Source organism: Ylistrum balloti, unplaced genomic scaffold, assembly GCF_031769215.1.
Source record: "Ylistrum balloti isolate Yb309-2 unplaced genomic scaffold, AGI_CSIRO_Ybal_v1 Utg371062, whole genome shotgun sequence".
Lineage (NCBI taxonomy): Eukaryota > Metazoa > Mollusca > Bivalvia > Pectinida > Pectinidae > Ylistrum > Ylistrum balloti.
In genome coordinates, this window is record NW_026782587.1 from 229,708 (window position 1) to 245,100 (window position 15,393).

The following is a 15,393-nucleotide window of genomic DNA, read 5'->3' on the forward strand; positions in this document are numbered from 1 at the left end:
AATCCCTGTATAGTTATTGTGGGAAACAAATTCCCCTCTGTATAGTATTGTATGATATTATGATAGAAGTGTCAGATGGAAGTCTTGCTTTTTTTAGACATTGATGAGATAGCTTTCTTAACTACAGAGATGTGAAGTGGGTCAGGAGACTTAAAGTGAAACCTTAAAAATTTGGGTAACAAGAAATGAATCAAAAACTTATTCTTTGTTCTATCTACTGATTCCTTAACAATCCTCTCCTAAGAATTAGGTCATCATATTTAAATCTCAATGTCTTCAGTGCTTTCTTTCTCATTCTTTAACATTAATGTGTATACCTGATTTTAAGGGGTTTTTTTAATTGGACTGCAATGACATTCTGTCTACTAGAGAAACTTTTTATTGTAACATTACAAGTCTAAAGACTCTTTTTGAAACTATTGAGATTTGTAAAATTCTAGATTATCTGAAAGATGTTGGTGTATGTAACAGACTCTGATTTACCATTTCAATCTTTTGTGATAATATAACCATTTAAGATTTTTAGCATTTATCTTTTACCTTTTAGTTTGTTTGATGTTATTTCCTTTTTGGATCGCTGTGTGTTTTACCGGTCGATGGCCCTATTGACATTTCATGGGTTGACGGGTCGTTAAAATTGTCACAATAATAATAAGAAGAAGAATCTAGGTTTTTTGTTGAAGATACCATTCTTTTATTCCATTGTTTGTTTTTATTTTTCACGTTTTTGTCAGGTTACTGGAGAGTTTTACAGATGGCAACAATCAGCCGATCTTCACTTTCGTGTGTTTTAACAGTATAAGTGACCATGTCCTTTCCTCAGGAGACACAACCAGTTTTTGGTAGGTACAATAAAATCTGTCGGTACAAACCATAAATCAAAAATTAGACAGATCACATATCTAAAAGACTCAAGTTTCACCTGAAATCAGAAATACTTTTATAAAATAATTTTATAGTAACGAAAGTTAGACCGGAACCACTAAATAAAGGGCATTGTATTTCACTTTGCAGAACACTTCATGACAACAAAAATACTGTCAGAGATATATAAGTATTTGTAACCAATTGAAACACCAAAACAAAAAAGAAAAAATACAAGTAAATTGTGGTCATATATTTTTATTGCAAAGATTTACTCTTCACCCTTCAAATACTTCCTGGAATTATAAACACACAAAATACAAAAATACAAACAAATTGTTTTGCAGGGCTGATGCTGTGATCTCCACAGGATGTGCCACATGTGGCTACAATGGTGGTGCTGGTGTATACAGTGGTGCCCAACTTCTGTATGAACTCCAGATCTTACAGAGTCAGAATAGCGATGGCTTTGACCTCCTCTATATTAATGAACTTAAGGTAAGGTCAGGGTTTTTGGAAAGGTCAAGGTTATTTTGTCAACTATATTGCTAAAAAGTTATGATATGAACTATTTTGATGAAGTTGAGTTTTGAGTTGGATTTCATATTACAGGATGACCCGCCTCTGTTTTGCGGATCGGAAATCTAGTCACTTTTTCTATAGAAGGGATGGTTTTATACATTTGGAAAGATATGTTGAGAGAACAATTCATTACAATTTGCAATTACTGTCTAATTTCCATGTATGTAACGAGAGATCGAAGCCCATTGACAAGTTCATATATTGATGAAGATACATTGAAACTAAAAGTGAAAAATGTACGTGAAATTTCCCTGATAGGTTATGCAAATGATCCTGGTATTTTAAACTAACACAAATAACACCTTTACTGATATTAGATTTGTGATTTACAGACATTGTTTACTCAATAATGGACGATTAAATACCATTAAAAATCAATGGCATTACAAAGCACTGCTAGCATTACACTGATGACTACATGTTGATGGTTTTTTTCCTCAGTTGGCCACTGAAACAGAAGATAAATTTGACCGTACTCCAACATTGGTCGTGATGATAATCATCATTGTTCTCATCGTCGTTGGCCTCTTCTTCCTTCTCATCGCATGTTACTGCATCAGAAAGTCGTAAGTAGTCAATACTTAGCAGCCAAGTAGTGAGGTTGATACTAAGAGTTATTTCAAAAGAAGTATTGAATGCATTAGTGTAGATTTAATGTAGAATTAACTTTGTTAAAAATTTATGAATTTGTAAATAAAGAGACAATTATACTTATTAAAAAGTTAAAAATGTTAATGATGTTCATTTCAGAAATACATTAAAGATTTTTTATAACATTAATAGAAATTTCACTTTAAATCACTTAAACTTTTGAATTTTATGTATATTAATGAAATATGCTTCATGTTGCTTCATATATAGTCCAAAAGTTTGCTGTGGAAATGATATCACTCTACATATACATACATATATAAAGGCTGTCTGTTATTGTTGATTATGGCAGTAATAAGCTTCAGTAATCAGGAATTATATACTGCAGAACATACAGAGACAATCAGAGACATACAGAGACAATCAGAGACATACAGAGACAATCAGAGACAATCAGAGACATACAGAGACAATCAGAGACAATCAGAGACATACAGAGACATACAGAGACAATCAGATTGTGTATAAAGCATCTCTTGATCTTATTTCATTGTTCACATCCTAAAGGTGTAAAAAAAATTCTGTCAATATTTGTTTGAATTTCTAAGAATAATTTGTTTTTTACATATATTTGCCGAATATGACCATTTTAGGGCGCATGCCTCTATAAGGGCATCTGTGCCTTTTTTCAGGAAAAATTCTTGACTGATTGTCCAGTCTTATTAAGGGCGCCCTTGCCTTCAATTACCTGCTTCCTGCACCCTTATTAGGTCATATACCATATACATTAAAATGGGTTTTTTTATTTTTGCTTCAATATTGATCTTGATATTGTGTACAAAATGGGAAAAAAAGGTTCGCCAAACTTATTTTGAGAAAATATTTCAATGAGAACTTTTCAATGGAAGCAAAGAAAATGAAACCATGGCAAGAGGATGTCTCTTTAGCTAATGAATATGTATAGGGTTACAATTCTTGAATTGATATGTTCTCAAAAAAACTTTTCAGCACATGGTGAGTTCACTTCCTGCAAATCTTTACAACATTTTAGCTTTGTTTATCCCATGTTTATTTCACCTTTAAGCTAATAATGATGTGTTCATGTTAGAATTGTATAATCATATTATCAAAACCATTCAGATGATTTTATAGTATTTATAACTGTAAGAATTGAATGATATGAACAACTTGCTTACAGATATTTAAGTAAAGCACAAGTTATCAGTGTAAATACAGTCCCAGCTTGAGTAGTAGTGCTTTCAACAAAATTGCTAAAATACTAATACAGTAAGCCTATCTATTTAAACTACTTGAAGAAGAAACAAAATGATAACACGCAAGAAAACTGATTTTTTTAACCACTTCAACATTTCACACCTCAAAGTAATTGCATGATCTTAATCCCAGCACATCTTTCAAAACATGAAACATTTCATGTTGAATAATTTCATTATCAAAATGATGACATGACAGATTAATGTACACAAAAATGAATAGCAGTCAAGCTATTATTCTGCATGTGCAACAACAAATCACACCTCAGCATTTATAACTTACTTTAAAATATTTTTACACAAAATTATTTACCCTTTACAAGCTTCAGGTAACATTCCAATTGTTAAAACTATATTTACATGATAATCATTTTATATAACATGTTCTATTATCTAATGGCATATACATGTATATTTATTTTATTTCATAATTATAATTTTTTGACTGAAAAATTTCTTCGCTTGGTTGGTCACATTTTATTTAATTCAAGGATTAAATATTTGCAGAGTTCTAGCCATAGGGTCACTAGATTAAATTTGTGAGTTAAAGAATTGAGTTGTTGACCTTTAATGAGCTTTTGATACATTACCTATAACATACAGAGTTGTTGCCCTTTGTTCCCTTCTAAATGCATTGGCTTAAGATATACAGATTCCTGGCTCTTTGTTCACATTTGAATGTGTTTGCTAAAGGTACAGAGTAGCATCTCTTTGATCCCTTTTGAATACATTGGCATAAGACATACAAAGATGTGACTATTCAAGTTGTGTCTCTTAGTACAGATTTTAATACCAATATTGGCTTTGGATATTCAGAGAAGTAGCCCACACATCTATCTTAATTCATGATTGAAAAATTTAGAGTTGTGGCCCTTTATTTACCTCTTGATACATAGTCAAAATACAGTATTTTTAATTCAAAATAACCAGTTTGAATGATTCAGTTTTACTGTTCGGCATACTAGTATTTATTGCACTGGTTACAGATTTATATGAAATTCTTTAAGATGATCAAAAAATTTTGTTTGTCTATGATGTAAATTTATGATATATTGCTTTTGTAGTTACATACTACATGCATTGCTTCATAAACAATTACACAGTTTACACTGATAGTCATTAGCTAATTTTAATACTATGCATTCTTTTAAATTGAAATTTATATAAAATCTCATTTTATAATCAAAGATCACCACAATTAAAATACTGCACAAATGTAAAAAAAAATATTGTACCAACATCATGCCATAGTTATGTTTAATGTGTTTATATTTTTATTGGGGAGTATTTTGGACACTTGAATGATGCTCCAGATTATGTGTAAATTTTCCTTTCTTTTCTAGCAATGAGCACAAGACTGCTTTGCTTGGTAAGTAGTGTTTACAGAGTTAAACAAATCAGATCTTATGATATTTTGACTTAATCAGTTTTGGAAAATAGCATCAAAAAATTTATTTTTTTACTTTTCCTTTACGTAAATATAGAGTTTAAACAGCCCAAATGAAAACGCAAGACTTATGTACGGTACATACAAACACATTTATTGTAAAACTCATATAAAAGAAAACAGATTTTTTTTTACAAACAAAGTTTGGCATTAGGGGCAACTCAGCTGTCTGCAAATCTAACACAGATAATCTTCCAACTTGGGTTGATGTCATTTATACAATCAATATGTATTACCTAATTTGACCTTAACAAGCTTAAGATGGAAGATTATCTGTTATGAAATATACTATCACCTAATTTGATAAGCATTTGTGTTTTGACAGTACATCCAAATACAAAAACCCCTAACTAATTTTTTGGGGCTTGAAATTTATAATTATGATCTAACTCTTACTAATTATAAAATTGAAATTTGCCAAAACTCAGGTCAAGTATATGTGTATATGATTGAGCTGAGTGCCAAATATTTTTTCATCAAAAAATTTTTTTTTTTTACTTTTCCTTTACGTAAATATAGAGATGATATTTATATTGCATTTTCTGAATATTGTCTCTTAAAAACTATTATTGTTTTGTTTTTCACAGAAACCAGAACAGAGGAGAGATTTGAACAGGTATGTGTAATTTCTATTCAGCTTAAGATACATATAAACATATCCTATGTTCATGGTGCCATTGTGTATATAAACCTACCGGTATATATATTTATATTAGAAAGCAATAATTTGTGCCTCGTTCACCATGCGTTGAGTATAAAATTTTTCTTTAAAATCCTACTCCTCTTTCATACCTGGATGGATTTTCACCAAATTTGGTCTGATGCATCATTTGGGTAAGGTTAATCATTTCTTAAATCTAGAATTTTGAGGGGTTGAGATCAGGGCCCTACAGGGGGAGGTGCTGAAATTGGATTTAAAACCCTAATCCTCCTTTCTGCCTGTGTTGATTTCAACAGGCTTTAGCCTCATTCATCAGTTAGGGTAGGCAGTTATTTCTTAAAGGCTCCAAAAGGGATGTTAGACAAGATTTTACTTCATAATGCTACTCTTTCTTAATGCTTGAATGGATTTCAACCAAATTTAGTCTAAAACATCACAGAGAGTGCTGAATCATTGCTGAAATCCAACCCCAAGTTAATAGGAATAACATTGCCCCACTTTCAAGGTCACAGGTATCAGATGTGTTAAAATGGTAAATGACTTCTTCTCAATAACCAAAAGACCCAGTTTGATGATATTGGACCAAGTGTGAAATGTGTTGAAATGCTTAAGCAACTTCTTCTCAATAACCGAAAGGCCAAGGGTCTTGATATTGGGCCTTTAGCTTGCTTTTTCAAAAGCAATACATCTGAAGTGATGGCAATTGTGTAGTGCATGTATGATTTCAAGTTTGCAGAAAATGTCTTAATGAACCAACAATGTCTTCTATGTAAGCTGTAGAGTAGTTGAGCTATTTATTTCAGGCCTACTTTGCCTCTTACATGTACAGTATAGGTCTTGATAGTCAGATGACTATTAAGGCCCATGGGCCTCTTGTTGGTAAAGACAAGTTCACACAGGAACTTGTACTTTTTAAGGCATATTTAAATAAGATACTATCATTAAAAATTCCTTATTTTTCAGATACAAAATTTTCTGATAAATATAATTAAGTGAAGCAAATTGAAAATTATCTCATAATTTTGACCCAGATATTCATGAAATGTAACAAGATAAATATCTCTTGTTTCTCAGCCTCCTATTCAAAACGTGAATCCTATGTATGACAATTATGGATATCAACCTGAACCTGCCTATGCCAAGGTGAAAAAGCGTCCAGAACCTGAAAGACCAAAATATCCGGAGCCTGAACTTCAGTTGGAGTTTCAACCAGAATATGACCAAGATCCTGAGCCAGTCATTGTAGACGAAGTTGTGACTACCACTGAATATATGCCAGAGGAACCATCTCCACGATCTTCAGATGTACCCGAGGATACAAGAATTGAGACGACAATCGTTGACGATATTGATGGTCCCGAGGTGCCAGAACCATCAGACCCTTACCGGATAGTAACATCCTATTAGTTTCTTCCCAAAGATAAAAATCTGAGACAGAAAATGGTCTCAAATGTTTTCTGATTTTATCCAAAAATTTCTTTATTTTTTTTTCTTTAGGAGTATTAATGATTAGTGCTGTTTGAATTAAATTTTTAATTAAATTTTTTAATAAAAATAATTAAAAAAAATGTTGAAGAAATGTTGAAGCTGATTGTGATAATGACTTAATTTTGTTCAGCTATATTTTTTTTTTTTTTTCAAATTTACAAGAAAATTGTCTTCAAATCATTTCCAACGATACTGCCTTCTTTCAAAATAAAGAAAAATATCATTTCTTCAAACTACATTAAATTTATGATTTTAAAGAACCAATTTTGACAACCTGCATAGGTTTTCATAATCCATTTTTGTTCATACGTTCTTGGGTTGAAAGGAAATTATTGCTGCAAAGATAAAGAATCTTTGGGTTATACTCAAATATGTTGTAAAATCCTTGCAGTATACTCGAATTCATCAAATGTCTTGGTCAGATAAACGCTCGACAAACTTATGCAAAAACATTCATTGTAAGAGAAGTGCTTGTTAACATTAAATGCAGGTCACTGTCACCTTTATTTTCTACTTCACTGAACCTTTACTAGACTTCAAACAAAGCTGCATTGTTCTTCAAAGCAACTCTAGAGAATATCTCTGTTTTTACGGATTGTTGTTTCATTAATTAATGGTTTTGATGAATTAATATGAAATATTTTGGGGATTTTTAAGTAATGTTTGAAAACTCATAAATATATATATACATCCCATGACACGTGTGAGACATTTGACTGTGTATATACCATGTAATGATACACGTCAAAGGTTACATTAGTGTAATAATCTTGCCAAGGATTTGTGTATAGTTTTACACAGACTTCTGGGCCCATTTAACTTACATTGCTCATGACATTACTATCCTTTTTATATGAAATAATGTATTACAGGGAGTTAGTGTGTATGTGTGACAAGGGAGTTGAGGAAATAGGGGAGGGGGCTTGGGGTTCCTTTTAAGGAGGACAGCCAACCAGAATGGGAAAGGAGAATAGAAATGATGCTTACAAGATATCGGGTATTTTGGGATGAGAGGAAGGGACTGATCTTAAGACTCAAATATATTTCATGATTAGCTTTTGTGATGGTGGATATTTTGCCCAATATCAATAAATTAGAAATAGTGTTTTATTTGAATCTCTCATAAATTACTTTTGAAAATTAAAAAATGTTTGGCATTGGGGAATTAAGTTTAAACATATACTAGAGTATCTGTCAATTTTTATATGTATTTTGTTATATTGCTTATGAAAATCAGTGTTTTGGGGGAAAGAAATGTTTGCAATTTTTGTGTGTCTAAATGAAAGTGCATTTTTGTGATATATCAAAATCTTTCCCTCTTTATTACAAAAGGGAATTATTTCATTTGTATGCATGATCTTAGACCGCACCTTATTAAAAATATTTTAAAAATTATAGAAAGAAAGTATCAAATCAGGTCCTTGTTTGGTGATATTTATGGCCTTGTTAATGGATGTGAATTAATTTTTCATAAGATATTATTGCACCTTACATTTCTGAACAAATTGTAAAATTCAAGTTTTGCTAAAAATGTGCTTTTGATTTTAATAATATTTATATAATATGAAGATGCAAAAGTTGTGGGAGGTTGAGAATTGTTTGTTAACACTTGTGTGTGCTTGTCCTGTATAATATCATTCCACTCCTAGAATGTCTCCAAGTATAGTTGTTTATAGTGTATATATACACGGCATTCCTATGTTATACATTTTGGTACTTTATAGAAAATTATACACGCTTTCATATTTTGTATGTACACAGTACATAGAAGAGTTGTATGTAAAATAAAAATAATAATTTTATACCAAATAAAATAAAATGAAAAAAATATATGTTTTTTACTTGTCATTCTATTTCCTTCTTTTTAGAAATTATAATTTGGTTCTGACGATGAACGCCAAGCAGTCCGTCAACAACTCCTGAACCAAATAAAAGACAAAACTTTCATGGGTATTTAGAATCCATTATTTCAAAATAGTTTATAATTGTTATTGATTAGTGTGCACCTTACATATTCTGTTTTCAACAATAGCAACACTAACTTATGGTACAACAGTGACTTCGATTTGACCGTAATATTGTGCAATCATCCCCAATATCAAAAATGTTCTACCCGTCTCTGAAGTATCAGTTCAAGTTGGTGGAACTTTTTTCTCAGCTTGAAACTTGCAAACTGAATGATGTTTTTGGTAGATACCCTTATATGACGGCAAAATCCAAACCTTAAATCTGAACATTGTGTAAACACATTTTCTGTGTGACATTTAGCAGATCGTAGCCAACATTAATGGGGTTCTTTCTAAAACAATACACAGAAAGTAAAAAAGACTCTTAAATATTAATCTGGACATTTCTATTTATAGCATCATTGACCTTGACCTTTGCAAAATCATCAGGGTAAGACAAAGCCGGTCGCAGATGCAATCAGACTCTACTTTAGCATCACTCTTTACCTCGTCAACACGTGTTTATGCCCTCGCCATAAATTGAGGGGGTGGGGCACATGACTTTGCCCATGTCCTTGGCATTGCATTCCGTCCAGTCTCGATTCAATATCAGCACTAAATAATTTCATTCTTTGATCTTTGATATATTTTGTCAAACTTTACACTAAGATAGTTACGAATATATTTCAGACGTAGTTGTGTTTCAGCGGCTCAAAGTTACCCTTAAATTGCTATATATTGAAGTATATATATAAGACCATCAACTCATTCAATTTAAACACTTAGCAACTTTATTCTTCTCTTGGAATTTGATAAAAATTACGCAAACATCAAGTATGAGTATACTTTGGACACTGTTGTGTACCGGTCAGACGTCAAGGCCTTGACGCGAGGCATTTATGTCTTACAGACATTATCTACTTTAACAAGTAACCTTGACCTTTTTTTCTATATTTTGACCAACCACGGGATATCGTTCCACTCCAAGGCAAATTAACGAATCATTTTCAAGTTTTCACTCGGGAAATAAATGACAATTGAAAGGTGGAAAATTAAAAGGGAAGCGTTATTTCCATTTCGGAGGTAATAACGAAACTAGTCTAGATGTAGATGTATAATATTTATATAAAATGTTCCCCACCACGTATATCCACACCATCTGAATTATGTCCAAGGTTTTGTTTGGCACTTCCAACATACTACATATTCGTAAGTCCTATATGAAGCCGTATTGGAAAAGTAAACTTCTATTTCAGCAAAGTCTAGCATTAAAAATCTAACGGTGACATTCCAAGTTATATCAGATCCCGGTCAAACCAAATTTAGTTTTTTTTTCAGACTGACTGAAGTTTTGAATACTTTAAGGTTAAATATGCATGAACTAAATTATTTTTTTCCTATATCTCTAAACTCTTCCCTTCTTTGGAGAGGACAACACATAACAATCGCAGAGTATACCATGGCTCCAGATGGACACGAAAGACTATTTCCTGACGTCATAGTGTCGCCTCGTGACCTGGTGATTATGACGTCAAACCTAGTTACATCAGCGATTAGTGTAACTTACAGCAGCGCGAGTTTACGGAGCCAACAAATTATAGAATACTCTCATATTTGAAGGAAAAGGAAGCGAACAAACCGAGAAGAAAACACCAAGAGATAATTTTGAAGATACATAATCATATTTAACGATAACGCAATGGATGAGGTATGTTTTCAACTCTTATCTAGATAAATCTACAGCGTAGGTAAATTTACATAGAAAATCGCGCATCGTTACGATATATTTATGTGTATTATTACTGTTGGATATCTACTACACTGTACGACTTTGATGTTATTTTCCATTTTAAAGTTCCGTGTTTATGTTAAATGTATTGATCATATTGATTTTTTTTTAAAAACATTTCTTTTCATACCTACCGTCAAAGTTAAATCTTAACTACTGTTTTAATTTCTACCGGCCATGTTTAACTTGTTTATATTCCTAACGGATGTAGAACTTTGCTCTCTGTGCGCCTTCCTATTCTATATCAGTTACACGTGTCTAGTTTCTCCTTTCCCGCTCCATATATTGTGTACCGATTGTAAAAGTTTATTCTGTTTTAGCCCTGCTTAGCTACTGGACTGGGCTGTGGTTGACTAAGAGGGCAAAGATCTAGACTTATGACGGAAGTAGTATAAAAGTTGAATTTCCTAGTCAAACACTAGCGTTTCCAACTAGAGACCAAAAACTCGCTAATTTAAACCCAGGCGGGAGAACCTGTTTTTCCGTTACCCTTCCTATTACGGACACTTGGTACCGAAAATTCACGAAACTTTCTAAAGATTCTGTTTTTCCGTTACCCTTCCTATTACGGACACTTGGTACACCGAAAATTCACGAAACTTTCTAAAGATTCTGTTTTTCCCTTTTCTTTTCCTTTTATTGTTGTTTCTTTTTCTTTTCTTTTTCTTTTCTTTTTTATCTCAGGTCATATTACGAGATATAAAACAGGCGTATTTTTATGTTACAGGTTTTCTTGTTCAGGTATTTCTTATCAAATACTTTTTTATTTAACCAGCAGATTCTTCGTCATCCAGCCAGTCAGCCATGTGCAAACGGCTTTTACAACAGAAAAGGACGATTCTATGCTGGTGCAGACTACTATGGAAATAGACCAACCTCTGAGGGAGAAAGAAGAAACCAGATGTCTGGAACCGCTTACTATAGCAACGCTCGAGCAAGTACTGACCAGCAACTCTTTAACATCAGCAGGTGTGATGGTAGGACATGTAACCGATACACACAATCGCCAGTCAGTGACCTTGACCTCGGAGATGCTACGACATACCCCTGGTTCTGCGGTACAAAAGAGGCCGACACAAGCAGCCACTACTGGGATCATACTGGTTCGTCGCACAAAGCTTTGTTTGGTGTAACTAACATAAACAGCCACAATAATGAATGGTACACGAGTCCGACGTCGGCACACGCAGATGATAAAAATAAGTATGTCAACGAAACATTGGTGAACATCACAAAACACCACGATGTTGCTGCTGTGTGGAGAGATAATGATAGACACCAGAGAGGTGGAGAGGCCGAACAACAGTATTTCTACAAAAGAGAATTGCCAAATGGAAGCAATGTTTGCATAGATAGAAAGCCACTCCAAAAACAGGAAAGTTTATCTCTCGGTAGAAGGATTGCTTGTGTTCCATTCCAAGGTGCAGCAGATAGACAGCATGGTGGTCAAGCACAATTGGACAAACACCGACCGTATGATTTGTGCTATCAACAACAAAGTTCACATCAACAGGTACAAAATATTATGTGTGATATTTTTTGGTTCTTTTGTTTTCAACTGAAAGATTTCACCTATTTTGGCAATGAACAAAACGTGACATTTTACATAAATCTGAAATATTGATTGACATCAGAGATGATTTAACCATTGGTGTGATTGATAAATCTACTGGCCTCCTACGTACCATTCCAGTACCAGAGCTTCCGAAAATAGGCCATACATTTTTCTTAGGTAACATTGTAAAACAGGAGTCTAATTTCAATTGCTTTGTTAACAATTATGAGAGAAATTGGAATGCTAGTAATTAAAGCTGCATATTCGTTTACAGAAAGACGACATCGAATTACAGCCACAGCGGATCGGAGATGGCGCTTCACGTAAACGCAAATTGTCTGGTGAAAACGAGGCCACAACCAACAATAACGGGATCACCAAAGTAACCAAAATTGATAAACGCGCCCTCTATAGTAAATTTCGTGTTGTTAAGAAAACAGACCGCTCACCAAAATGTACTGAAAGTTCAAAGTATAAACCAGTCTCATGGCGAGTCAATCTGGACGATAAAACCATTGTAGATGTTAATGACGTGGATGGTCTATCACATTACACCAAAAGGTCAAACATTGTCCCGACCTTGACCCCTACGAAGCAAAACGAGGCAGACGCCGCCATCGGTAACATAAAATTTATCACATTGGAAAACATGAAAGTCGTTCGCCGGAAGCTGGAACTGGTGTTGGTTCTACAACAGGAACAAGAAAGACAAGAAAGACTCAAATTAGAGGCTGAGGTCGGCTCCAAGGTGAAGGTCAATGCTAAAGAGAAAGCAAGAAAAGACAAGAAACGCAAGGATCGTTTGCGTCACGTGAAAAATGGACTGTAGATTAAAAAATTCAAAAAAGAATTTTTCGACATTATGATAACAGCCTTTTAACTGAAATTGAATATAAAGATATTATCAGCAATGTGTACTTAGTGGTATGACCGAGACAGGTTTATGTATTTTTAGGAAACGTTTAAACCAGAAATCATTTATAGTATTTAGTAAATACATGTACCTTTGTTGTGCACTTTTCATCTGTCCTATTTTTATGCCCCATACCGAAACAAGATCACATCTTAACATCTTCTCAGCAGACCCATATCAACGCGTGGTCATCATCTGGAAAATACATTTTGAAACTTCTCAAGTTCCACTAATGGGATTCAGCTCAAACTTGCATGAAATGGTCCAGAGATGATCCTGACCAAATGTTAATTTTCTGGTCGGTCTAAATCCAGCATGACCTCCATGAACGCAGTTTTAAGAACGACAATTAAAAACTTTGTCGCTTGCACGGACGGTGCCATTTTATTGAGATGAAATTGGTGGAGACGCTCCGGATGATCGGATTGTATAGTGGTGACGCTCTCACACCTGGCTGTCAGGGGTTCGATTCACGGAACGAACGTGAACAGGTATTTGATCATCTGCCCGACCATGTGGATTTTCTCTGGATACTCCAGTTTTCTCCCACAGTAAGACCCCTCGTGCGATTACATCCAGGCCAACAAGAGTGATTGATATAAGTTGAAATAACTTGTTTCGCAATTATTATAAAACAAAGAAATTTAATGTTTAGGAAAAGAAGTATCGTCAAAAGTTCAAAATTTCGACATGACAGTCACAGCGGCCATTTTGTAGCATGACTGAGCAATCATAGTTTTTCTGAGCATCCACAAGACCATAAACGTGCCACCGATGGGGTTCAGCCGAAACTTCTTCAGTTTGACGTCACCAAACTGAAATTAGATGGAAAAGTTGAGAAAACGAGACGACGAAATTATTGTTACCTTAAAGCTTGAGTTCAGACTTGTCTGAATCACTTAACACTTGTTCCCACTACCACCTCTTATATTTTATCAATCATAGGTCTTAACAGTCCGATAGGCCTCTTGTTAAATATCAGTATCAATACAGTGGGCTGAAATGCCAGTTTGAATATGCAAGGATTAGTCCAATACTTGTATTTACATTTTACTTAACATTGATACCAACGGCATTCCCAGGACACGTAAACTAAATGCTATACAGACTGACGAGAGGACTGTAAGCAATGTTACTTTACTTACAGAGGATTCGAGGATGTTGTAGAGTAAACCATCATTTATAGGTCAGCAGCGAAATTGTGAATATTGTAGAGTGAACCATCATCTATAGGTCAGCAGCGAAATTGTGAATGTTGTAGAGTGAACCATCATCTATAGGTCAGCAGCGAAATCGTGAATATTGTAGAGTGAACCAACATCTATAGGTCAGCAGCGAAATTGTGAATGTTGTAGAGTGAACCATCATCTATAGGTCAGCAGCGAAATCGTGAATGATGTAGAGTGAACCATCATCTATAGGTCAGCAGCGAAATCGTGAATGTTGTAGAGTGAACCATCATCTATAGGTCAGCAGCGACATCGTGAATATCGTAAAAGTAACAATTATCTATAGGTCAGCAGCGAAATTGTGAATGTTGTAGAGTGAACCATCATCTATAGGTCAGCAGCGAAATCGTGAATGTTGTAGAGTAAACCATCATCTATAGGTCAGCAGCGAAATCGTGAATATTGTAGAGTGAACCATCATCTATAGGTCAACAGCGAAATCGTGAATGTTGTAGAGTGAACCATCATCTATAGGTCAACAGCGAAATCGTGAATATCGTAAAAATAACAATTATCTATAGGTCAGCAGCGACATCGTGAATATTGTAGAGTGAACCATCATCTATAGGTCAGCAGCGACATCGTGAATGATGTAGAGTGAACCATCATCTTTAGGTCAACAGCGAAATCGTGAATATCGTAAAAGTAACAATTATCTATAGGTCAGTAGCGAAATCGTGAATGTTGTAGAGGGAACCATCATCTATAGGTCAGCAGCGAAATCGTGAATATTGTAGAGTGAACCATCATGTCTAGGTCAACAGCGAAATCGTGAATATCGTAAAAGTAACAATTATCTATAGGTCAACAGCGAAATCGTGAATATTGTAGAGTGAACCATCATCTATAGGTCAGCAGCGAAATCGTGAATGTTGTAGAGGGACCATCATCTATAGGTCAGCAACGAAATTGTGAATGTTGTAGAGTGAACCAACATCTATAGGTCAGCAGCGAAATTGTGAATGTTGTAGAGGGAACCATCATCTATAGGTCCGCAGCGAAATCGTGAATGTTGTAGAGTGAACCATCATCTATAGGTCAGCAGCGAAATCCT

General features: G+C 34.2%; 1 protein-coding gene across 1 annotated transcript in view; it reads left to right on the plus strand.

The window, feature by feature from the left end:
- The window catches only part of LOC132560439 (cadherin-87A-like), a 31,253-nt gene extending 29,237 nt beyond the window's left edge, over positions 1-2,016 (plus strand). Inside the window, exons 33-35 of the mRNA XM_060225104.1 lie at positions 735-842; positions 1,212-1,362; positions 1,888-2,016. Coding sequence (XP_060081087.1) covers positions 735-842; positions 1,212-1,362; positions 1,888-2,016 — 388 coding nt within the window. The remainder of the gene's footprint in view (positions 1-734; positions 843-1,211; positions 1,363-1,887) is intronic.
- Positions 2,017-15,393: the final 13,377 nt, after the last annotated feature.